The sequence below is a fragment of the Plutella xylostella genome, chromosome Z, assembly GCF_932276165.1.
Source record: "Plutella xylostella chromosome Z, ilPluXylo3.1, whole genome shotgun sequence".
Lineage (NCBI taxonomy): Eukaryota > Metazoa > Arthropoda > Insecta > Lepidoptera > Plutellidae > Plutella > Plutella xylostella.
In genome coordinates this window covers 849,165-871,156 of record NC_064012.1, presented here as the reverse complement: position 1 = coordinate 871,156, position 21,992 = coordinate 849,165, and the positions used below count along the sequence as shown (strand labels likewise).

Here is a 21,992-nt window from a genome sequence, read left to right as displayed (position 1 = left end):
TTTGTTAATGTTGTAACTTGCAATTAAAGATTCAAAAGTAGGTACATTATTAAGTTAGTAGGTCCATACCTACTATCATGTACTTTTGAAGGCTGGTTTTACTAGCTCGGATCATTCCCGTTAACAGGAGCTCAGTAGGACGATAGTCGATACCTGTACTTTGCGGGACAAGAGTAGAAACACAGCAACATAAATAAAATGGAAATTGAGAATAGAAACCAATTATCTAAGTGATGACTCATTTATTTCCATCTCTTCACGCAGATTGTCAAACATCATAAAAAAACTGAAATACATTGCACTCTATGCTAATGAATATTGTTCTTTATAGATAGGTACATAATATAATATGTAAGTATAAGAAGATATAAAAGTTATTATGACTCCGTATATTGTGTAGGTACTAAAAAAAATATTTATGGTTTCGTACATTCACTCGCTATTTAAAATAATGTTAAATATGTTCATTCAAGTTTGTTTCACAATGTAGGAAACGTTATAATATATAATATTTTAGACATGTAGACAATATGATAGATTCCTACTATGTAATATTCTACTACTTACACTACAATGAATGTCTAGTATCAATAGACATGGGGACAACATGATGTAGGTATTTAATATATTTATATGAAAATGCAGGTAGTGGCTACACAGATATGGACGACTTCTTACACAAGAATACTGAAATTATCTTTACTGTAAGGAATGGCGCTTATTGCGTTGCTATCGGTATGTAGAAGTTAATTATCTTTGATAATCAAAATGAAATTAATGAATCGAATGACATAATAAGTTAATGATTAAAATGATTTACAAGAATAATCACTGTTTACATTGTTTGAGATGTCACTTAATTACCTTTATGAATTTCATAGTATGTGAAAGTACCTACATATGTTATGTATGCAGGCTACATAGTACACATTATATCTAAGAAGGGGTAGTAGGTATACAAGTAGTAATTTTTATAGCCGAATGGACAACGCGCGAGGAAGTACATTCTATAAACTGTACACTTTTAGACACAATAAATCATATTATGTTTATTCTAAATAACACCTATATACAAAAATAATTTTACCTTAATTATAATTTCTTAGTTCATATTCCAACACGAAAATAAATCGATATAAATATTTCGAAAACCGACATATCATCCGCCGATGATTAAGCTCTTTTTGACCGAAAAGCCACGTCAATTTTTGCTTTAGTTGAGTAGATATACAAAAATACATTTAATTTAATAGATGACATGATACTGTGTCCCTGTCTGTCACATGCGCTCTTGCACATAGTAGATTAATCCCTGTATTAACAACCAAACAGTACCAATTCCGACAGTGTACATATTGGTAGAGTTGATGATAATTATGTTAAAAACTACAAAGTTAGTGTAGAGATGTGCACAATGGAAGACACCCAAAATGTGACACTGTTAGATAAAAAATTAAACTCTTTATTAGCCCAAACAGTATTTTTGTGAGAGCACCCTGTACGACCTTCCCGTATCAGGTAATGCTATTAAACTATTAAAACAGCAAACATACTTACACAAACCAAATACTTAAACTTAAAATAAGAGCGAAGTATCAAAATAACGAACCAAAAATAACATTAATTTCTTAACTCTCAAATTTACCTATAAATGGCACGCTTTGTCTAGGTATAATTCAACAAGTTTAATAATTAAAATCAAAACACAGCGTAAACTGAATGTAAAAATTATGTAAACACAATAAAAATATCCAACAGATAAATATAAAGTGATACAATTTATAGCGTAAAATAAATTGAAAAATTTGATTGAATTTAAACCAATATTTACAAAATAACACAGCCTTGCATAAAGAAAAATTAAATAAAGAAACGGAACAAACGTAAACAACAGTGTACACTATTAAAATTCACAATACATAATATGTATAAGTATTACATTTTGATAAGATTTGAAAATGTGTCAATCTGTGCAAACCCTAAAATAATTTATCTAATGGTCATGTTTAGCGAATGTGAAATTTCATGAAATCTACTTTTGTAAAATGACACACCAAAATGAATAACTATTGTTATGACCGGCAAAACTCATCAACGCGAAGTTTCAATTATTGATTAAATTGAATGTTTGCAGGCGGCTATTTACCAACGCCAATCCGCAGAATCAGAAGATTCGAAGCGAATGTCCCGGATAGCTCAGGACGTGCGCTCAATATATACCCATACATAAAAATCAAACAATAAGATAAAATACATAACTGAAATTTTGTACTCATGTTAAAGACATAGGTATAAAGTATCACAAAAATAAAATAACTAAAAGAGTTTTTAAAAAACTTTTTGGTATCGTCGTGTAAAGCTCAATGAAACTCGTAATAGATACCCTACTTACTCTATCATCTAAATACATTTAATATTAAAAATTATTAAACTTGTTATGAAATAACAATGGAATATAGGTACAATTTAAAACAAAACAAAACGTTTAATGTATGTTGAGGTAAAACTGATATTGAACTATTTATAGAGTGTAAACCATTAATAGTAGCTGCCAATATTTAACATAAAAATATAATCACTTACTCACCCATGAATATCTTTCTTATAGTAAATTATAAAATAAGTAATAGTATTTTAAACATAAAACAAACACGGAAACTCCATTGTCATCATATCACAAATTACATAACAAAATAAATTTTCACCCTGTCCAACCAAAAACAAACAATTTAGTAACCAAGGTATATAAAAATATTTATAATATAAAATTCATCTCAAATTAAAATTTCTTGACCTTTCAATCTTAAATAAATGGCAAGAAATTCAAATATTATTAATATATTAATTTAAATTATACGAGAATTTAACTTAAATAGGCTACTTGACCCTTTTTTAAAGAAGGTCTCATAAGATGGATAATTGCTCTATTAGATCAAAAAAATACTTTCATATTTGGGACCTAGAAAATCCCAAAACTTAATTTTAAAGTTTTACTTTTCGTAAACAGGCGAAAACGCTCTCAGACATATTTGTCATATTTGCTTCTGACGGCACATCAGTAGCAAATCATTCATTTATTACAGTTGAAGATACAACTACACTTAAAACTCTTGACACAGCACGAGGCAGCTGACGTCACAACATGGCCGATAGCGTTTTCAGGGTTCAAAATAATATTTTTAAAATTGAAATTATGCATCCTGGAGTTTAATTAGCCGAAATCAATATATTTCGGTTTCGTAAAATAAATACTCATTTATTGACCTGAATTTGATATGAGTCAAGTAGCCTATTATAAATGGTCATGTTTTACATCAAAATTATATACCTAATGTATTTTAAGGACCGGTTTTTACATACATTGTATTTCTTTCGATTTTCGCTGCTTATATAACTACACATCGCATTTTTTAAGGTAAAATTTTAACAGCATTTTATCTTTTTGAAAAATGTAGCTATTTTTTTGATACCGTGGATGAAATTAGTTCCATCAGTACTAAAATAATATTTATGAGAGATGATCACATGACGAGTAAAAAGTGACTCCTTTATGAAATGTGACGTAAGAAACCACTACAATATTGGTATGAGGAGGCTTTAATGCTTATTTATGGTTTTGTCCCAAAAACTGATAGATGGCGGTGATTGGAAATCTTATGAGACACTTTTTATACTATATGAGCCATCCTGTATAGGTAGGTAATTAAAAATTTAATGCACTGAACTATGTTAGGTAGTTATACTTAAACACCTAAGTACCTCATCATGCACTAAACTCGTCAGTATAATGATACCCAGTGTAAATTTATTAACAAATAATGCAGTTCATAGAAAAACATGTCGATAGATACGAATACACAATGACGCATTTTACATTTATATATAAATCCCGAGATTATGTTAGCAAAATATCACAAGGTTTTCAGTCATAAAGTTACAAGAGATGATCACGAAGTCACTCTTTTATAAGGAGTACGGACCTGAGGGCTTAGCATGGCACACGGCAAGCTGTGTCGCGCACGACCAGAGTCTATGTCGCCATGCTCAGCCGCAGCTAAGAAGTATCTATCATTAAGAGTACCCCTTCGCAAGTCCTACAAGGTGGCTGAAAATCTTCTTACATTTGCATGTAGCAATATTTTATAATTCACCTAAGAAAATACCCAACATTACTAAGAGCTTTGTGTGAGATACGTAAATATATCTGTCCGAAAACACACTTTCCTACCTAAAAACCGCCCAAACGGCTTAATCTATTATACAATAATTATAATTTGGTAGACATTTACAACTTCACAAACACATAGAGGCCAACATATTTGGTAACACGACCAGCTAATTATAACTTATATTTAAAACATACTAGAAAACAAACCCAGCACATAACATAACCAAGGCGAAAAGTTTGGCACTGACAGGTTTATTCTTCCCTGGGAGGGTTATGGGAAGCTGTCGAGCCAGGCGCGCACGGCGGCCAGGTCCTGGGCGGGCTACTGCGGCGGCGGCGGCGGCTCGTGAAGGCGCGGGTGGTACGTCGGCGTCTCGTACACCAGCTGAGGCAGGTGCTGCCCCTGCAGCATGTCTTCAGACGTCACGTACGGCGTCTGTGGTGGAAGCGAACTGTTAGTTACACAGTTTGGTAACTTTTTTATGTTTACTTCATTCCATTTAGCATTAGGCAGAAGGCCAATTTTAGGGCAAGATGACATCCAATTGCACAGCACATTGACCAATAGAGATAGACCTAAACGGAAGCAAGAGTATCAGACGTCACTATTGGTATTGTTAGGAGTCATACTGTCTGCTATTTGAAAGAAACTTTAGTAGCTAAACATCAAAGTCAATCAAATAATTTACCGTGGAATCTAAAAATACTATTTTGAATATCCTGGAACTACTGTAGTGAATATCTCCTAATTAGTTTGATGTTTAGCTATTCATCGTTATAGTAAAACAATATTTTCAATAAACTGAACTGAAGTGAGAAGGCCACGACAATGATCAGAAATAAGTGCAAAACTGTTAATATCAAATAATAATATAAAAAGCTGCAGCGAAATTGTTGGTTTGTTTGCGAGCTACAGAGGCACAGAGTAAACATAGATATAGATGTACACATCAAACTTACAATGTCCCTCTATTTCGGCCGATGGACAATACAAAAAACACTTTTATTTGGTATGATTCGTTAGTGATTAATGATAGATGGCAGAAAACAGTAGCTGTGTGGATTCGAAACGTTTGTGCATCAATAAATAACTATCATATAACACCTATACCGCTTCAACAAGTAACCAACATCAATGAAGGTAGCTTTCCTGATAATCATGCGTATCATGCATGACATTCATGACCCGAGTCAACTATATTTTATAACCCATTTACGTGAACATGTGTCTCAGCAGCTGCACCTTCACCTGGGGGCACGGGGTGGGGGCACGGTGGGGCACGGGGGTACTCACGTTGATGAGCGGCGGCAGGATGCCGAGGCGCGCCAGCAGCAGCTGCTCCTTCACCTGGGGGCACGGGGTGGGGGCACGGGGGGTACTCACGTTGATGAGCGGCGGCAGGATGCCGAGGCGCGCCAGCAGCAGCTGCTCCTTCACCTGGGGGCACGGGGTGGGGGCACGGGGGGTACTCACGTTGATGAGCGGCGGCAGGATGCCGAGGCGCGCCAGCAGCAGCTGCTCCTTCACCTGGGGGCACGGGGTGGGGGCACGGTGGGGCACGGGGGTACTCACGTTGATGAGCGGCGGCAGGATGCCGAGGCGCGCCAGCAGCAGCTGCTCCTTCACCTGGGGGCACGGGGTACTCACGTTGATGAGCGGCGGCAGGATGCCGAGGCGCGCCAGCAGCAGCTGCTCCTTCACCTGGGGGCACGAGGTGGGGCACGGTGGGGCACGGGGTACTCACGTTGATGAGCGGCGGCAGGATGCCGAGGCGCGCCAGCAGCAACTGCTCCTTCACCTGGGGGCACGGGGTGGGGGCACGGTGGGGCACGGGGTACTCACGTTGATGAGCGGCGGCAGGATGCCGAGGCGCGCCAGCAGCAACTGCTCCTTCACCTGGCGCAGCTCCGCCTGCTGCCGCACGATCATCTGCTGCAGCTCCTCGTGCTTGCGCTGCAACTGCAACAAGTGTCATTAGTGCTAGCTAGTGTTTCATAGGACGTTTAAATGTAGGGGTACAAAGTTGGCTATCCGCGCTGACAAATAATATGATGAACACGATAACCTCCCCCGTGGAAACGTCTCATTCCTACTCGGAGGTGTTCAATGGGAGTCGTGTACGTGTACGTTGTAAAAGTTGAGTAAAAATTTCATAGTGCTGCCACATCGACGATTGGTAGCCAGATTTCTACGTCTACACGCTAACAGCAGTCATAAAAGTTTACTTTGGGTACTTGATACAATTTGATATTTTAATCTCAATTTAGGCGCTTTTAATGGAGGTGGATAAAGTCTTCACGGGTCTCTGAACGTTGTTTGTATTAACTTGCGTAGATACTACTCGAAAGAATTAACTTAAGATCTTGACCCCTGCATTCTGGGGGATCCTTCAAGCTCAAATCTCAATTTACCTCTTGCGTTAACTATATCTTACTTATGCATCTTACTACATTCGAATAAGGGTATTTTTGTTTGTACCAGATGTCTTTTCCCGTGGAGTAATGCATAATAATTATAATAAAGAACCAGTAGAATGCGATACATACAGCGCTGTTACACACCTGCGCCTGGTCCGGCGTGACCAGCACGGGCAGCGGCAGCGGCAGCACGGCGCCCACGCTCACGGCGCCCACGCTCACGGCGCCCACGTTCATGGCGCCCACGTACGGCGACGGCTCCAGATACTGCGCGCCTATCGCGTGCTGGGGCGCCGCGCCCGTCTCCTTCACTTGCATCTGAGTCAAAAGGTAGTCAAGTCAGCTTTAGTTTAAAGGCTACTGCGTGCTTATAAGTGCTGTATACAATTAACATAGAACCATTCAACTTTTGTACGGATAAATTGTGACCGTATACTCGTACAAAGAAACGTGCAGGACAATGTCAGAACCCAGTGTTGAAGTGTGCTGATAGCCGGGTTTGGAGGTTTTGGCTACGTTTCAGTCTCTAGTAGACCGTTACTATGGTTGCGGTCAAGTACATGTGTGCCAACATGCAAAGGTGCATGCAATGTGTGTTTGTAGCTAGGGAGTTTTATTACATATTATTATGGCCAAATTTCAGACATAGTAAAATAAATTGTATTTCCTGTACATCGGTTTGCTATGTAGAATGAATTTATGTTTGATTATACGACAAAAGTTATAAATTTTGTTTGTAATATTATAATAATTAATTTATAATTCCATAGGCACAAACCATTTAATCTATTGTGGCGTAGCGTAGGTGTGTTTTAAAATAGACATAAGTACAAACTAACATTCGTAACTAATACTAACTCACATTGAAATTGGCAATTAAACATAGGAAATAAATCATTCACCTCTGTTCTGCAGAGAAGGGTAAAAAGACGCGCATTTATACACTCACTTACACTCACTATTCTACGGCGTTGGGTGAGCTAGAATATATAATATCTAACTATACATCACATGTATTTACTACACCAAATGCAAATCGGTGAACATTTTACTCCCCAAGTTTATTTCTCATGGACTCAATCGTCAATGCAGGCGGACGGGCAGGGAGTGCAGTTCAATTCTCGTAAGTTGACCAATGCGTATAAAGATTGCAGGGGATTTTCTGGTGTGGGCTGATGCGCCTATACCCAGCGTTCTCATTCGTTCGCACTAGCCGCTCGGTCGCTATTGTTCCTTTGCGAGTGACCGTCGCTAATAGGTCATCTCACGTGAATTGTTCTGCACACGGACGGCACTGTCACAACACTGATAAAACAAAATGGCTACTGGACTGACCGAGAGCGAGCGAGCGCAGGGTCGCTACCAACGGCTCCACATCTTCCGCCTGCGCGGTTTGTTAAATATACCAAGTTATTGCAAATAGGTAGCGGGAAGCTTGCCGTATAGACACACTATGAAAATAATGTACTAAGGTAACTGAAAATAAAGTTAATTTCGGGAAGATATAGGTTTAGCTAAGTGCAACTAAGAGGATTTATTTATATTAAAGAAAGTCTACACATACACTATTAAATTATATCAAAATACTATATAACAATGCATACTAATACTTATTAAACTATCCAATGGATAGGGCCCTATCGATAGAGATCAATCTGCTATTATTTATTACTCTATTAATAGTGTCCCTATTATTGGATGGTGCAATAAATAGTTAATTATGAAGGGTAAAGGAGGTATTAGGAGTAAACTCGGCAAGTTGCGGCGACGCGAGTGTGGGCCGCCTGGCGTCCAGTAGTCCACCTCTATACTGTTATAGATGAGCTAGTTCCGAGAAACTTCACTATAGGTACACTTGAAAACTAACGTGCCATAAAGTTGGAATACCTTTTGCTTGTTTCATATCGCATGTGTTCTGAAATCACCGTAGACGACAGCAATTCCAAGTGTTTTAAAAAGAAATGACATACGCCAAGAACACAATTACACTCACACAACAAACTACCACACACACTCAACACACGACCGGAGAGCAAACCAATGACTGTACACGAGACCAAAGCTATTCCAACTTCCAACATCATAGCGATCTGGGCACGAATAGAGAATGCACAGATCTTAAGATTATACACACATGTGTTATTGCGATGGGTAAAAAAATCCAGCACACAGCCCTTTAGCAGTGCGGATAAAGAAACAATATGAAAGTGGCTGTTTCCATCGTCTATCAAAATGCTAGTCTTACAAAAAAAAAGTTCGCCTTTGCTTACGCAACAGTGGCACCTGCAAATTGCGTTTTTATCCGCACTTTCATAAATTAATACAAAAATAATAATATGACTGCGTTGATGATATGTCTTTTCGAGTGTATGGTCAGCTATATCGATTCTGAAGGCACAAAATTCCCATTTTAGTACTGTCAAAACATTAAAATTATTTGTTTAAAATTTACGACTCTATTATTTTTGTACATCTAATTTTTTTACTGGCAAGATTTATGGTTTCAGATTGCTTAAATCAAAATTTGTGACTCCATAATCATCACTAGTGTGAACCCGTGTGTGTGTGTGCCCATGTGCGTGTGTGGTACATACGTCATTGTCGATGGACATGGCGCTGGGCGCGAGGCGCCAGTGCGTGGACGCCGTGCCCGCCGTGGCCGCCGTGGCCGACGTGCCGGCCGTGCTGCCCGCTGACGCCGACTTCACTGACGCAGGCTGGAAATAAAAAGAAATAATAAGATATATAAAAAAATATATAAACACTCACACCTTGTACTAATGTACTCCCGTGCGGGGTAGGCAGAGGTGCATTGCTGCACACACTTTTCGCCAGTGTTTATGTTAGTCCCAATGTAATAGGGGGCGAGCCTGTTGCCATTTTACGGCCACATCCAAGACCCGAGAAAAAATATCTGTGTTTAACAAATATCTGCCCCGGCCGGGAATCGAACCCGGGACCTTCGGCAAAGAGTCAGTGTTGCTAACCGCTGCGCCATCCGGTCGTCTGGAAAAACAACGACGTCCGATGTCTGGAAACAAGATTTAGTAATAATGATTAGGAATGGGGATGTTTTTATTTCAGCGCTATGGGAGTGCCCATGTGGAGATTAGAGCTATAGATCAAGCCAGGTGCAGGTGTGCCACTGTTTGACGTACCTAATGTGTGTGGCGGTCGCCGCAAGGTTTCAAGGGATTTTCGATTTTATTTCGGTCGCCTGTGCAGGTTTAAAAAACTGCACAGTTCTAACCCCACACACGAGACAGTATACCTGGGCAGGTATACTTCTTTGGTGGACCAAAGTGTATGTAGTCGCCAGCAGCCATTTACAAGTGTTATACCACAACAGCACCACCAACCTGCGAGGGTATCTGGTAGCTGGCGGTGAAGGCGTCGGACGCGTCGCTCATGCAGGGCGACAGCGCTCGCGCCTCGTCGAGGGGCGCGGGGGCGGGGGCGGGGGCGGGGACGGGGGGCGCGGGGGGCGGCTCGGCCACTGACAGCTCGCACGACTCGTCCTGTTTCAGCTCTTCCGACTCGGATATCTCCGCGTAACTGCAAGTGAGGAAGATTGATGAGTTGGGTGTGGGTAAGTAGCGATCAAAACAGGTTTGGGTCTGTAATTGCTTTTATGTCCATAAACGTGTTAAGGAAACGGCATAAATGACCATAAAACCCTGAATGCCTTGTCGCAATCGTTCCCCGCTCAGCTATTCGTAAGACAGATATTTCCACTTGGGTCTTTGGTGTTCTCCGACTGTCAAGCTTGGAGATAATGTCGAAAACGACAATCAAGGAGCAGGTTCATTATTACCGGCATTACATGAGTTTGTTTGCGTTCACTAGTAGCCTAAATACATACCTGACGACCTGGTGCGTGCAGACCACGAACTCGGGCTTGGAGTTCCACTGGTGGTAGGTGATGTAGTACCGCGTGCGCAGCCAGATCCACTGCTGCCCCTTCGTGAGGAAGCGGTAGCGGCACGACGTCAGCTCGCCCTTCTGCATCACTGTGAATGAACAATTGTTGTACTCTCAATATCTAAAAAGGTGGCTTGCTCAGCACGCCTTCTACACTGTGGGTGAATTCATTAGCAGGAATACTTAAATTATATTTTTTAAAATATAATTTAACGGTCTTATTCATAAAAAAACCTTAAAGTACGTTTACTGAGCACAATAACTACGGAACACATTAAGCCTATTTGACGTTTCTTAAAAATCTCTATTCATAATCGTCCCGTAAACCTTCAATAACTATAGTGATGCTATTTGATTACACAGACCAAACATTTTGACATTTACCCTATTAAGTTGCCGGTCTGACGAAACCATAAACAAAAATAGCGAAAACTTTCATTCATTTATCAATCTCTATTATCTATGTTAGCCACGGCGCGGCACTTAAAAAAGTTTACGTTGGCTTAAAGGCGCAGTGGCCAAGCCAAAACCCACAAAAAAAAAAAATTTTACGTTACCATGGCAACTTATTTTTAGCAAATATTAACTCACAACAAAATGTCAAATCGTCAATAAAGTAGAACGGCTGTTGACCGGCCGCCATGTTTTTGTACAATAGGAGATTTACGGAAGGTGTAAAGTAGGGTCCAGTCAACTTTAGCATATCAAGGTTTTACGAATCAGTTGGAGAGTTCTTTAGCGCTATTGATCGTTTATGAATAAAGTTTTTTTGACATTTGCTTATAGCAGGCCTATAGGTCTCCCGTAACTTTTTATGAATAAGACCGTAAGTCTTTAAATTATACTTTACTTATTTATAACTACTGACATGTATTCTTTTAATTATTATTTTTTATTATTGACATTTTATTATTGTATAATTTACCATTGACTATCGTATTTGAATTTTGTAACTAACTACATTTAAATGTTATTTTAGTATTTCATTTTAATTTAGGTATGACTTAATTTTTTATATTATTATTAATAATAATAATAATAAAAACGTTTATTCCGTGCCATCGCACACACACAGAAAAAAAAAGAAAACATAATGAAAAACAGTAATAAATGAACACAAAGACCTTATGACTAAACAAAAGAAATAGATGAGAGGATATGTGTGCGTTGTCTGGCACCGAAACGGACGGCGGCTCAGCTAAGGCGGTAGAAGATAATATATTACCTACTACCGCGCTGATTTTCAGCCGCTTCCCTTTATGATGCCACTGACTATAAATAAAAACTAAAACTATGGCAAGTGCACGGCCGGCAGCTGTGAACCAAGGTCACCCGGGGTACTTCACACGCATAAGCGGTTCGTGTTTTCAGTTTATTATTATTTTATTATTATTTTTTCCCTGACATGTAATGAATATTATGAATAATAATAATAAATACAATACAAACTCAAATGCTTTTATTCATGGTATAAATATAAAATTTCCTGATGAACATAAATTTGACTTTGGAGAAGATCGGAGGAGAGAAACTCCTGAGTCGTCTTGTCAATGAGTGATGTTAATAAAGGCAAGACATAGAGGTAGTATTTTACTCTAGTAATGGGAGTACCGATGGATAAAGATGTTGGTCTAAATAAAGATAACTGGCTGAATATTTCTCAGTTTCATTTCATGTTCATAACATGATCTTCTGACATTATGATGCTCATACTCTAACTTATTGGTAAGATGGACTGCTCTGACTGTAGGAATATTAGTCTCAAAAAGGTTTCAACAAAGCCTTAGAAAGTACCTATCTAATGTTTCATACAATTTAAATCCGACCATCCCACCACACCATATTCCTACAGACACTGCTATACTAATCCTATATCCTATAAACCTAAAATATACAAAGACGCAACACTCACAAGCCTCATGACACGACACCACCTTCTCCAGATCATCAAAGTGGTAGTAATCATAACCAGACGTGCCCAGCACCTCAAACGGCAGGTAGCCGATGATGGGCGAGGCGCGGTGGTCAAGGAACAGGAACTTCCACTCGAGGCTGTGACGCGAAGTGAACTCGTTGCGGGCCGAGTCTACTAGAGACACGTCGCGGATGAGGTGAGGAGAGCGCAGCCGCCCCGTGCACACCAGGATCACCCTGCGGATGACAAGAGGGTCTAGTACAGGTTTGACAGTTTGGCGAAAACTAAAAAAGTTTACGTTTTCTCGCATACTAAGTGGCGCTCTTGCGGAAACTTTTGATAGATCATGTATGCAGATGACAGGACTAAACGTAAACTTGTTTAGTTTAAAAAAATAACAAATCCCGTACTAGAGGCCAAGGTTGGAGGAGGAATTGCACGGTTGATAGGGGAGAAATGTTAAATGAAAAGTGAATGAGGTGTTTGTCTTCGTGTTAATATCCAGAATGTTTCACATTGTAGTATTCTGAAGAAACATTGGCAGTATCAAAATCTAATTGTTTCACTAGTGGCCACTTGCACAAACATTTAAATCTAGATTTAGTGTCAAATCTCGATTTAAGAAACGTCAATCCATATAAAATTTGACACTAAATCGAGATTTAACACTAAATCTAGATTTAATATGTTGGTGCAAGTGGACCTAGATATAGGCAAGTTTCCTGGATGTAGGTACATAGCTTTATAAATTGTAGGTAATTTGATTCAGAAGAGACTTATAAAATATGAATTTCCTTCATACTTGGTTTCCTCGTGTTCAGGCTGCAGGAAGCTCGGTCGGTCCTCGCCCTCGTGGTCCGTAGATGTTCCTGAAATCAAAGAGCCATATTAATATACTCCCTAGAGACAGAAGGATAACAATATAAAGATTTTAAGATGTTCATAGCCTCTTCATGAGTCTGTTGTCGACGTCGATAAACTCGTGTAATGCGCGTTCCGCCAATCATACCACCGTATCAATGACGAATCACGATAAAGTGACGTTTATCTGCGTCGATAATGAACCCGTGTAGCGGCAGCAGTTGTGTTTCCCCTCACGCGTGCCCTATGTCCAGCACTATATGATAACAGGCTGATGATGACGTCACCACACAGGTACAAAGGTAGTAAGGGGCAGAGAAACCTGGCCCCCCTCAGAAGCATTGTTACTATGAGAGGAGGATCAGGTTTATCTGCACCTGACCGTACTCACGGAAGTGTCCGCAGAAGTCGACGGTCTCGTAGGAGCGGTCACCGCGGGGGTCGGGCGCGCCGCGCCGGATGTGGCAGTGGAACCGGATGTCACTGTCTGCAAACAAACACACACACTTTGAAGATTCAAAAGATGCTCGACGAGTTTCTTTTGCCATTTCTTCGCCTTAGTGAAAGAGCCTTTGTGAAATGATGGTACACTAATATTATGACGACTATCGATAAATAATTGTAAAACATTTCATTTCACACTGTCACTGAGACTAGAGCGGGCCATGCCCAATGGAGGATCTTGAGTAGATATGCATAATGGGTAATGGTTGAAAGCGAGTGAGTTCTAGTCAAACAAGTAATCGATCTATTAAAGTTACAGGTTTAATATTTGTGCTTATATTATATCAATCTCATCAGATATATGTAGGGTTACAAGGGACCTAGGTTGTAATTTATAATCAGAAGCTTTCATAAACAATTTATGCAGTAACAAGAATAATAACTGGATTTTATAAAATAGCCAAGCAAATTTCGCCAAGCGTAGTTAATGTAAGTAGAAAATATTGTAATCGTTAACAACATACATATTTTATAGCTTTATAAAATGAATCATTTATAAAAAGTAACTTTGCTAATTAAGTTTATCAAATTGTAATTAGAAGATATGTTTTTCGCCGCAAAGCCATCGCAAATGTAATGAAGCAACTTTACTGTATGCTATGATTTGTAGTTAGTGCCTGCTGGAGGTGTCCATAAGCTACTAGAACCGTAATTTACTATTCGCAGCGCAGCACGCGGGCAAGAGCTTGACATACTAATGTCTAAAGTAAATAAAGATAAATAAATAAAGTCATGTTTGTAATGAATTATGCCTATGAGATTTGTGTGAAACTGTCGCTGAGTGTTATTCATGATTTGATATTCGCACAGCAGAATGTGACAATTCATGCTATGAGCCATTGGTTTAATTTTATTGAAATCATAGGCAATTTGAGTGTAATACAAAACTTATACAAAGTTTATACAGTGGATTGATTGTGTGTATACATGTGTGTTTCGCAATGTGTACATAACACAATGGCTATAATTATGTAATGTAAGATTGCAACTTTCATAACTGTTTCAGAGTAAAGAAATACAAAGTTTCAGTATGATTGTACTGAAATGAAATAAGTAGCTTAGCAACAGCACAACTAATTAAATATATTACGAAATTTCCACTCAAGGACAGGCAAGTTCAACGCTCAGCTCAGTGCCGTCTAATTTCTTTATTTTTTTACAGTAAATATTATTCGCAAAAGACCTTATTTAATTAAAGAAATTTGCAATAGGGAAATTTAATATCATTAATTGGAAAATCGCTAAGTTACAAATCCAATGCACAGGCAGTGGTAATAATTTTTAAAAATATATTAGAAATATATTATTATGTTCCAATATGTTTTCAATAACCTACCAAACCTAATATTTAGAATGAATTGTTCAATAAATGTATATTATGAATTGTATTGAAATGTAAACCATGTTATGAATTAATGCCAAGAAAGTCATGGTGCTTCGTATGTGAAGCCTATCTCCAGCAGTGGACGTGACTGTGTTGGCAGATGATGATGATGGCACAGAAACATCAAGAAATATCGCTCAGCTCATCTCATACATCAAAGAGGACGCCTCGGTACTTTGAACAAACATCGTTACATCAGCATATTTTTGACATTAACACAGGCGCAAAAATATAATTACATGTATCGCAAATTTCGTATAATATTCACAGGTCGAACGGTGAGAAAATAATCCACTAGGCGCTCTTATGTATTGTTATTTTATGTACAAATAAAGAATATTCTATCTATCTATCTATCTTAGGCCGAGGGTACGAAACTTGCGGCGCGACGGCGATGTTATCAAATCATATCAAAAACACAGCGTTGTGTACGAAACTGGCGACCGCTCCGCCCGCCCGTCTGCGTCTGCCCGTCCCAAGTTTCGTACCCGCGGCCTTACTGTCAACTCATTTCAAATACAAATACAAATATCTTTATTGATAGCCAAAACATTGAAACAGTGTTATAATATCCCTAACCCCTACACTAGGATTCCCTGTGTCGTAGGGATTAGTCTCTTTCGTCTTATGCTATACAATAAAAAAATTTATAAGTTTTTCATTAGACTGTACTAACAAAAGCGCAATAGATTAGTAGAACAGTGCTGTCGTCATATTAGTTACTTTTTTCCCAAATACATACTTACCTTGGGTACGAAATACACATAGTTTAATATAATATAATCAGTACCAATACCTGCCTGTAGGTACTAATGCATTTGATGTCTACTTTTGATTAGCTTGTGTAATTAGTTTTAATATGTAAACTTAAGAAATATATAAGGCATGTTATGTTACACTCGCTGTAAGAAGACAACACAAAAAACACAACAGACGCACTCACGCCTTGTACTAATGTACTCCCTTGCGGGGTAGGCAGAGGTGCATTGCTGCACCCACTTTTCGCCAGAGTGTTATGTTAGTCCCAATGTAATAGGGGGCGGGCCTATTGCCATTTTACGGGCACATCCAAGACCCGAGAACAAATATCTGTGTTTAAACAAATATCTGCCCCAGCCGGGAATCGAACCCGGGACCATCGGCTCAGTAGTCAGGGTCACTAACCACTACGCCATTCGGTCGTCTGTAAGAAGACCTAATAAATAAAATAAAACTCCCCGTGACCCCAACTGCTCGTTGCCATACCTTTGACGTGCCCCACCCTGGCGGGGTCCACGGACTGGAGCAGCGCGTACAGCCGCGGCCGGTCCTCCTCGTGCGCCAGCTCGAAGATGCTCTGGTTCATCATGTCCGACTGGAACGGAAGTAGAGGTCAGCTGAGTGGGGAAGCTTTTGTTGATATGGGTGTGACTGCGACTGCGACTGTTAAGCGGTTCAGATTTTGTCAGGTTTGCCATAAGTCTCCTGATGATGATGATGATGATGAACGTGATGAGTCATGATGGGTTCTAGCATGGGATTCTTTTTGAAAGGATGCTCCAAAAGGTGGATCCTAAAAGCATTTAAAATTAAATCGAATAGTAGTACACAACTATGATCGTCATATGGTAAAAAAAAAACTCATGCGTCATATTTTGTGCCTACTGTATGTTTCTATGCGAATTTCAAATGATAATTGAATTCAGGCCTGTTTTCTGTTAATTCAAGGATAAAAGTGCACGGTATTTTTTTTTTTTTGCTCTGTCAAGTTATCAAGGGGCTGCATAGTACTCATGGATATCATACTTAATACGATTGATACTCATGACATGACATAAATATAAAATTTCACTTCCGAGAAAGACAACAATATCGTAGAAGCTAGCTTTTTTCGAGAACTTTTCTTCTAAAAAGCATTGTACGACGAATAACAATGAGCTAATGTGTGCTGTCACTTACTACCCTTTCCTTGGACTAATCCTTTTATCCTCTAATCACAAAGTATTAGCCACCTACCATTGTCCCAGTGATATTAATACTGTGTGACCAAAACAAAGGATTCCCAAGATAAAACCATTAAGGATGTACATTGTTCACTCGAGTCCACGTGTTTTATGAAACTAAAACCATTTTCAATATAAAATATTATTTTCAATTCTACAACCTATGTGGAATCGGCAAAAAACATCGGAAATGCAGGTATAGCTAGCCTTTGACGTAGACATTACAGTGCAGGCAAACATAATATGCATTCGTTAGTATCTGTCTTTTAAAGCTTAAATGATGAACGTTTGCTTGTACATACTTAGTTAAACCTTGGACCTTGGGGCATACCACACATCGAATCCTTTTGAGACCTTACATTGTGTTTCTTTCAATTCAGAATGAGTGTATGACATAACTTGCTTGAATATGATACTGTACAGTGTATTGTATACACAGTTGATAGAGTCCCGATAACAGACAGAAGTACGGAGGCCTGTGATAAATGCAGTCAGTCTAATTCAGATTGCCGTGTGAATTGTATGAATACAGATCTATTTGAAAACATTTCGATAAAGGTGCAAATTGGTAGAGAGCGACATGAAATTTCACAAACGACGACGTGTCGCAATGTCACTACATCATACGTAGCACGGGAAGGAAGACGTGACTAAAATCTTGCGTCTCACTCGCTCGCATCGCACGCCATCGAGATCTAGTTTTGCGTGTCTTTCGCTCCGTGCGGGATATACTGGTTTATAGTATTAAGGGATTCATCATGTAGTTCGGCGGCACACAAAAATACATAGAAACCAGCAGATACGTCGCGACACGTCTCGTTTGCTGCAACCTCATATCGTCAGCGGTCAATTGTCACCTTAACGTGTTATTGAGTAGCAGGATATGAAAAAAACATTACGTATAATGAATACGTAGTCAAATACAATAGAAATTTAGACTAGTCACGTGAATGAACATGAGGTTAGCCAAAACATCAACATAATCAAATAGCAAAACCGATCAGATTACGCTGCTTCGGCCGGATCAGCATTATTTTGCTAAATAAATAATACTTTTACTACCTGTATTCTTTTAAAGGTTTAAAACAAGTTCATAAGTGCATCACTTTTGACCTCGATATTTTTTTTTACCGAACAGATTGGTGTCTTAAGTTCATAACGTCTGTCTATCGGTCGTCACACTCATCACACATCTATTTATTTGAATGCGTAATTTTCGTTTCAGAGCTGACTCGACATTCTCGGTCACACTCACGATCGTGAATGTCATGAAATTCATTATTAACATCATGAGACTAACTTTATTTAAGTACGAGTATGATCAGTTCACAATATATCTAATTATTAATAATATCGAAGCGTGGCCCTTATTATTCTGAGTGTATAGTATAGGTACATTGTTTTACTTCATGTTGAGTTTTTTTATTCGATCTTATACTCCACCAAAGCATTTAATCTTATACTCCACCAAAATATTTAAGTCTTTAAACATTTCAACTTATTTTTTACGGTTTCGTACCTACTACCAAAAGTAAAAACCCTCCTTAATGGCACCGAGAAAGAGTCCGACTCGCAATTGACGGGTTTTTTATGGAACTTCCATCAGAAACTTTACAACTTTTCTCACGATTTTATTCAATTTAAGAAAAGTTATTTCTTTGTTGAAATTTTCTTCCGTTTGTTTATTTTTATAACTTCCGGAAAAGGGAAAAGTTTTTGCTTGGAATCACTTTTTATCCCAGAATTCCTACAAAATTTTTAATCGACAAAACGAACCACAATAATGCTTGCTTATTATGTTGTATAGGTAGCATCACTCCTAAGATTTTGAGTAAATATGCTGAAAGGATCCTAAATATAATGGTCAATCGGGCAGGATATATTTATGCTGATACGAAGAAAGACTACATGTCAATAGCCATCAACCAATCCACCGCGCTCCGACCGTGCGTTCCGGGGAATTTTGTATGTAAAAATCCTTGGAGTACGTGATCGGAGCGCGATAGATCGTTTGGCGGAGACCCGGCTGATACCCATAGAGGAGAGAGGTGGAGCGGTGGTAGCTCAGTCGGTTAAGCGCCCGCTTCTCACGCAAGAGATTTGGGTTCGAATCCCGGCGCTGACATGTACCAATGAGTTCTTTTAACTTAAGTACAATGTATACCAACGCTCTTACGGTGAAAGAAAACATCGTGAGGAAACCTGCATATCTAGATTTAGCACATCTAGGTATGTGAACCCACCAACCCGCAGTGGACCAGCGTGGTGGGAAATGGTCCAAGCTTAAGAAGGCAGTTTAGACCTTGGGGATATGCACAAAGGTTCCACTCGAGAGAGCCAGGTGCAGGTACTTACACCCCCATAGAGAATAGAATAGTACCCATAGAGGCGTCAACTCACCGGGTTGTGCCCCAGCAGCGCGGCGACACTCTCCGAGGCGTAGTGCACGCGGCCATTGGCGGACAGCACGAGCAGGAACCCCTCCAGCGCCTCCAGCACCAGGTACGAGAACTCCTCATTGGACAGGAACGGCGGCTTCCAGTCCTCCGTCACGTCGTGCGCGCGCGAACGCACTGTTATGTCTGTGGAGGGAGGAGATGGGTTTAGCAGGAAGAAAGGTGGTGGTGAAAAATTTGACAGTTTACTCTTCTGTGTGGATGTCAAAGGAGTGTTCACAAGGGAATGATCTCTTTGTAAATGAATGGTTAGTTTTAGTAAAGTGTTCTGATGCTGATACTAAATAAAATTTCTTTAACAAAACATGTTGGTTTGCCACTTTATGTTATTAACTTTTTATAATTCTGTTACACAATAAATACTGAATAAGGCCGCTTATTGTAGGTGTAAGGTAAGGTAAGTACATAATTCTTTGTCAGTGAGTATATCTTTGTAAGTTTAATTAAAAAGTTATATTCCGTTTTATGATTTATGATATTCTATTATATCACTACATAATGACTGCTTTTTATGATACATCATTATACATTATCATATCTAGTTCTTAGGTAACACATCTAAAAATAAACAAATGCAAATATGCACTCAGTGATGTAGGTCAGGTCTGTATTGATTGAACTAACTGTAGATTGGAACACACTGACTGTACTAGGCACAAAGTGTTACAAGTACATGTTGCTGAATAATTTAAATGTTTGAATTCAAGATAAACTATGCAAAAATGCATATAATATTACATAAATTGATGATGTTTAGAATGACACTAATGCCTAGTCATATTAATCAGAACTAAAATGTTTTGCGCACTAATTTTAAAAGTATTTTTTATTATTACTATCCAATTGAAATGCCCTTGGAATTAAATGGCTTAACTATAGAACACTGACTTCAAACATCATTCTTCAACATAAAAGAGTTCCATACCATACAAGAGCAGGGGACACCTTATGGTATTCTCCTAATAGCATTTGAACAATAAAAACTCATTTAAATTCATATATATGCTGATATTGCTGATATAAGGGGTATTCCTAAAAATAGATTATGATATAAGCACAATGTTTACAGTTAAATACCTATACAAATCATATTTTTACATACCTATGCTCACAATTACTGAAAAAATATTTGCAAATCCTAATAATAAAACTCAAACTCTTTAAATTACACACACAAGTTGTTTTCAGTTTGTGAATATACAGCAGTAGCGAACCACTCACCGTTGTGGTTCTTGAGGAAGGAGATGGTGGACTTGAGCACGGTGCTCTTGTCCATCTTGCGGTTGTTGGTGGAGATCATGGCGCTGAGCTCGTTCACCAGCAGGTTGAACTGGTCCCGCCGCTTCTTCTCGCTGAGGTTGCGGGTCCTCCTGCATTGTCAATTATAGCATTGGTTAGCAAACACAGTACATGTTGGCTAGGTCTACTACATATGTGTTCTTGTTATGGTGGTGGCAAACTGCTACGTTAGTCTAGGGTTTGCAAACAGTGGTTAAAGGATTGGCCAGGCAGATTGGTGTCAGTTGCTGACTGCACTGCTGGGTAAGTTCCTGAGAATTGAAATATCATGTACTTAAATACCATCATTCTAACAGTAAAGTAAAGGTTGTGAGGAAAACTGCACATCAAAATCTAGCACATCTAGGTGTGAACCCACCAACCCATAATGGACCAGTGTGATGGGTGGTCCAAGCATAGGAATGCAGCAAAGACCTTAAGGGTCTGCAAAAAGGATCCATTACAGTGCACCAGGTGCAAGAATCAATGCCCCTTCAGAGAATGGAATGGTAATGGAAGCGAAAGTAGTCAGTGAGCTTACCTCTTGGAGTCATCTTTATCATCGCCGTCGTCGTCCATTCTGTACGACGTTTTTGCTAACTTTAAACAATATATTAAAGTTTAAGTTGAATGCACGTCACACAACACTTGTAAATACACAATCGCAAAACGTGTTGCAATTTTTTGAAAGTAGTTCAACATCATAGGAATTACTTAGTGATTATCGAGTAAAATTAAATAGTTTTGGTAGCACTATGTTGCGGGTAAATTCCACACTCTCAACTCCGTTGGACCGCACGGATATCACTGGAATACGGTAGAAGCGCAGTTATATAGTTTCATTATTTAGCTAGAGCACTTCTAATGCAAAAGGTATCAAATTTGCAGATATTCCTCGTATCCTTTTTAATTTTACAGTGCGTGATACCAACGAAAACATGAAAGCAAGCAAAAAGATGTAAAAGACTAAATTAAACCATAGACACTATGATAAATGCTTGAGCTTGATTTAATGCTGTACGTCATATTAAAAATCATGTACTTATTCTGAGTTCCGGATGGCGGGAGAAACGAACGCGCTATGCGCCTCCATCCGATACATACA

At 39.0% G+C, this 21,992-nt stretch overlaps 1 protein-coding gene across 4 annotated transcripts; it reads right to left on the bottom strand.

Annotated features, from left to right (window-relative positions):
• Positions 1–227: 227 nt before the first annotated feature.
• LOC105384579 (circadian locomoter output cycles protein kaput) lies at positions 228–21,858 on the bottom strand. 4 transcript variants are annotated; one of them, XM_038122330.2, is made up of 13 exons: positions 21,429–21,858; positions 20,831–20,979; positions 19,554–19,735; positions 16,417–16,525; positions 13,675–13,770; positions 13,225–13,291; positions 12,420–12,658; positions 10,449–10,596; positions 9,946–10,141; positions 9,181–9,303; positions 6,716–6,904; positions 6,012–6,128; positions 228–4,604 (listed from the first exon to the last, which is right to left on the bottom strand). In XM_038122330.2, exons 1-13 carry the CDS (start codon positions 21,464–21,466, stop codon positions 4,491–4,493), a joined length of 1,767 nt encoding a protein of 588 aa, XP_037978258.2. In that variant the 5' UTR covers positions 21,467–21,858; the 3' UTR covers positions 228–4,490. The 4 variants fall into 4 exon arrangements, with proteins under 4 accessions (XP_037978258.2, XP_037978259.2, XP_037978261.2 ...); XM_038122331.2 differs by having other exon boundaries at positions 6,012–6,122; XM_038122333.2 differs by having other exon boundaries at positions 6,731–6,904.
• Between the last annotated feature and the right edge of the window lie 134 nt (positions 21,859–21,992).

Coding starts and splice junctions, on each gene's coding strand:
- LOC105384579 (XM_038122330.2), bottom strand. CDS start 21,466: ATGGACGACGACGGCGATGATAAAGATGACTCCAAGAG. Junction 20,980..21,428: donor GATAAAGATGACTCCAAGAG/GTAAGCTCACTG, acceptor TTGACAATGCAG/GAGGACCCGCAACCTCAGCG. Junction 16,526..19,553: donor CGCTGCTGGGGCACAACCCG/GTGAGTTGACGC, acceptor CTTCCGTTCCAG/TCGGACATGATGAACCAGAG.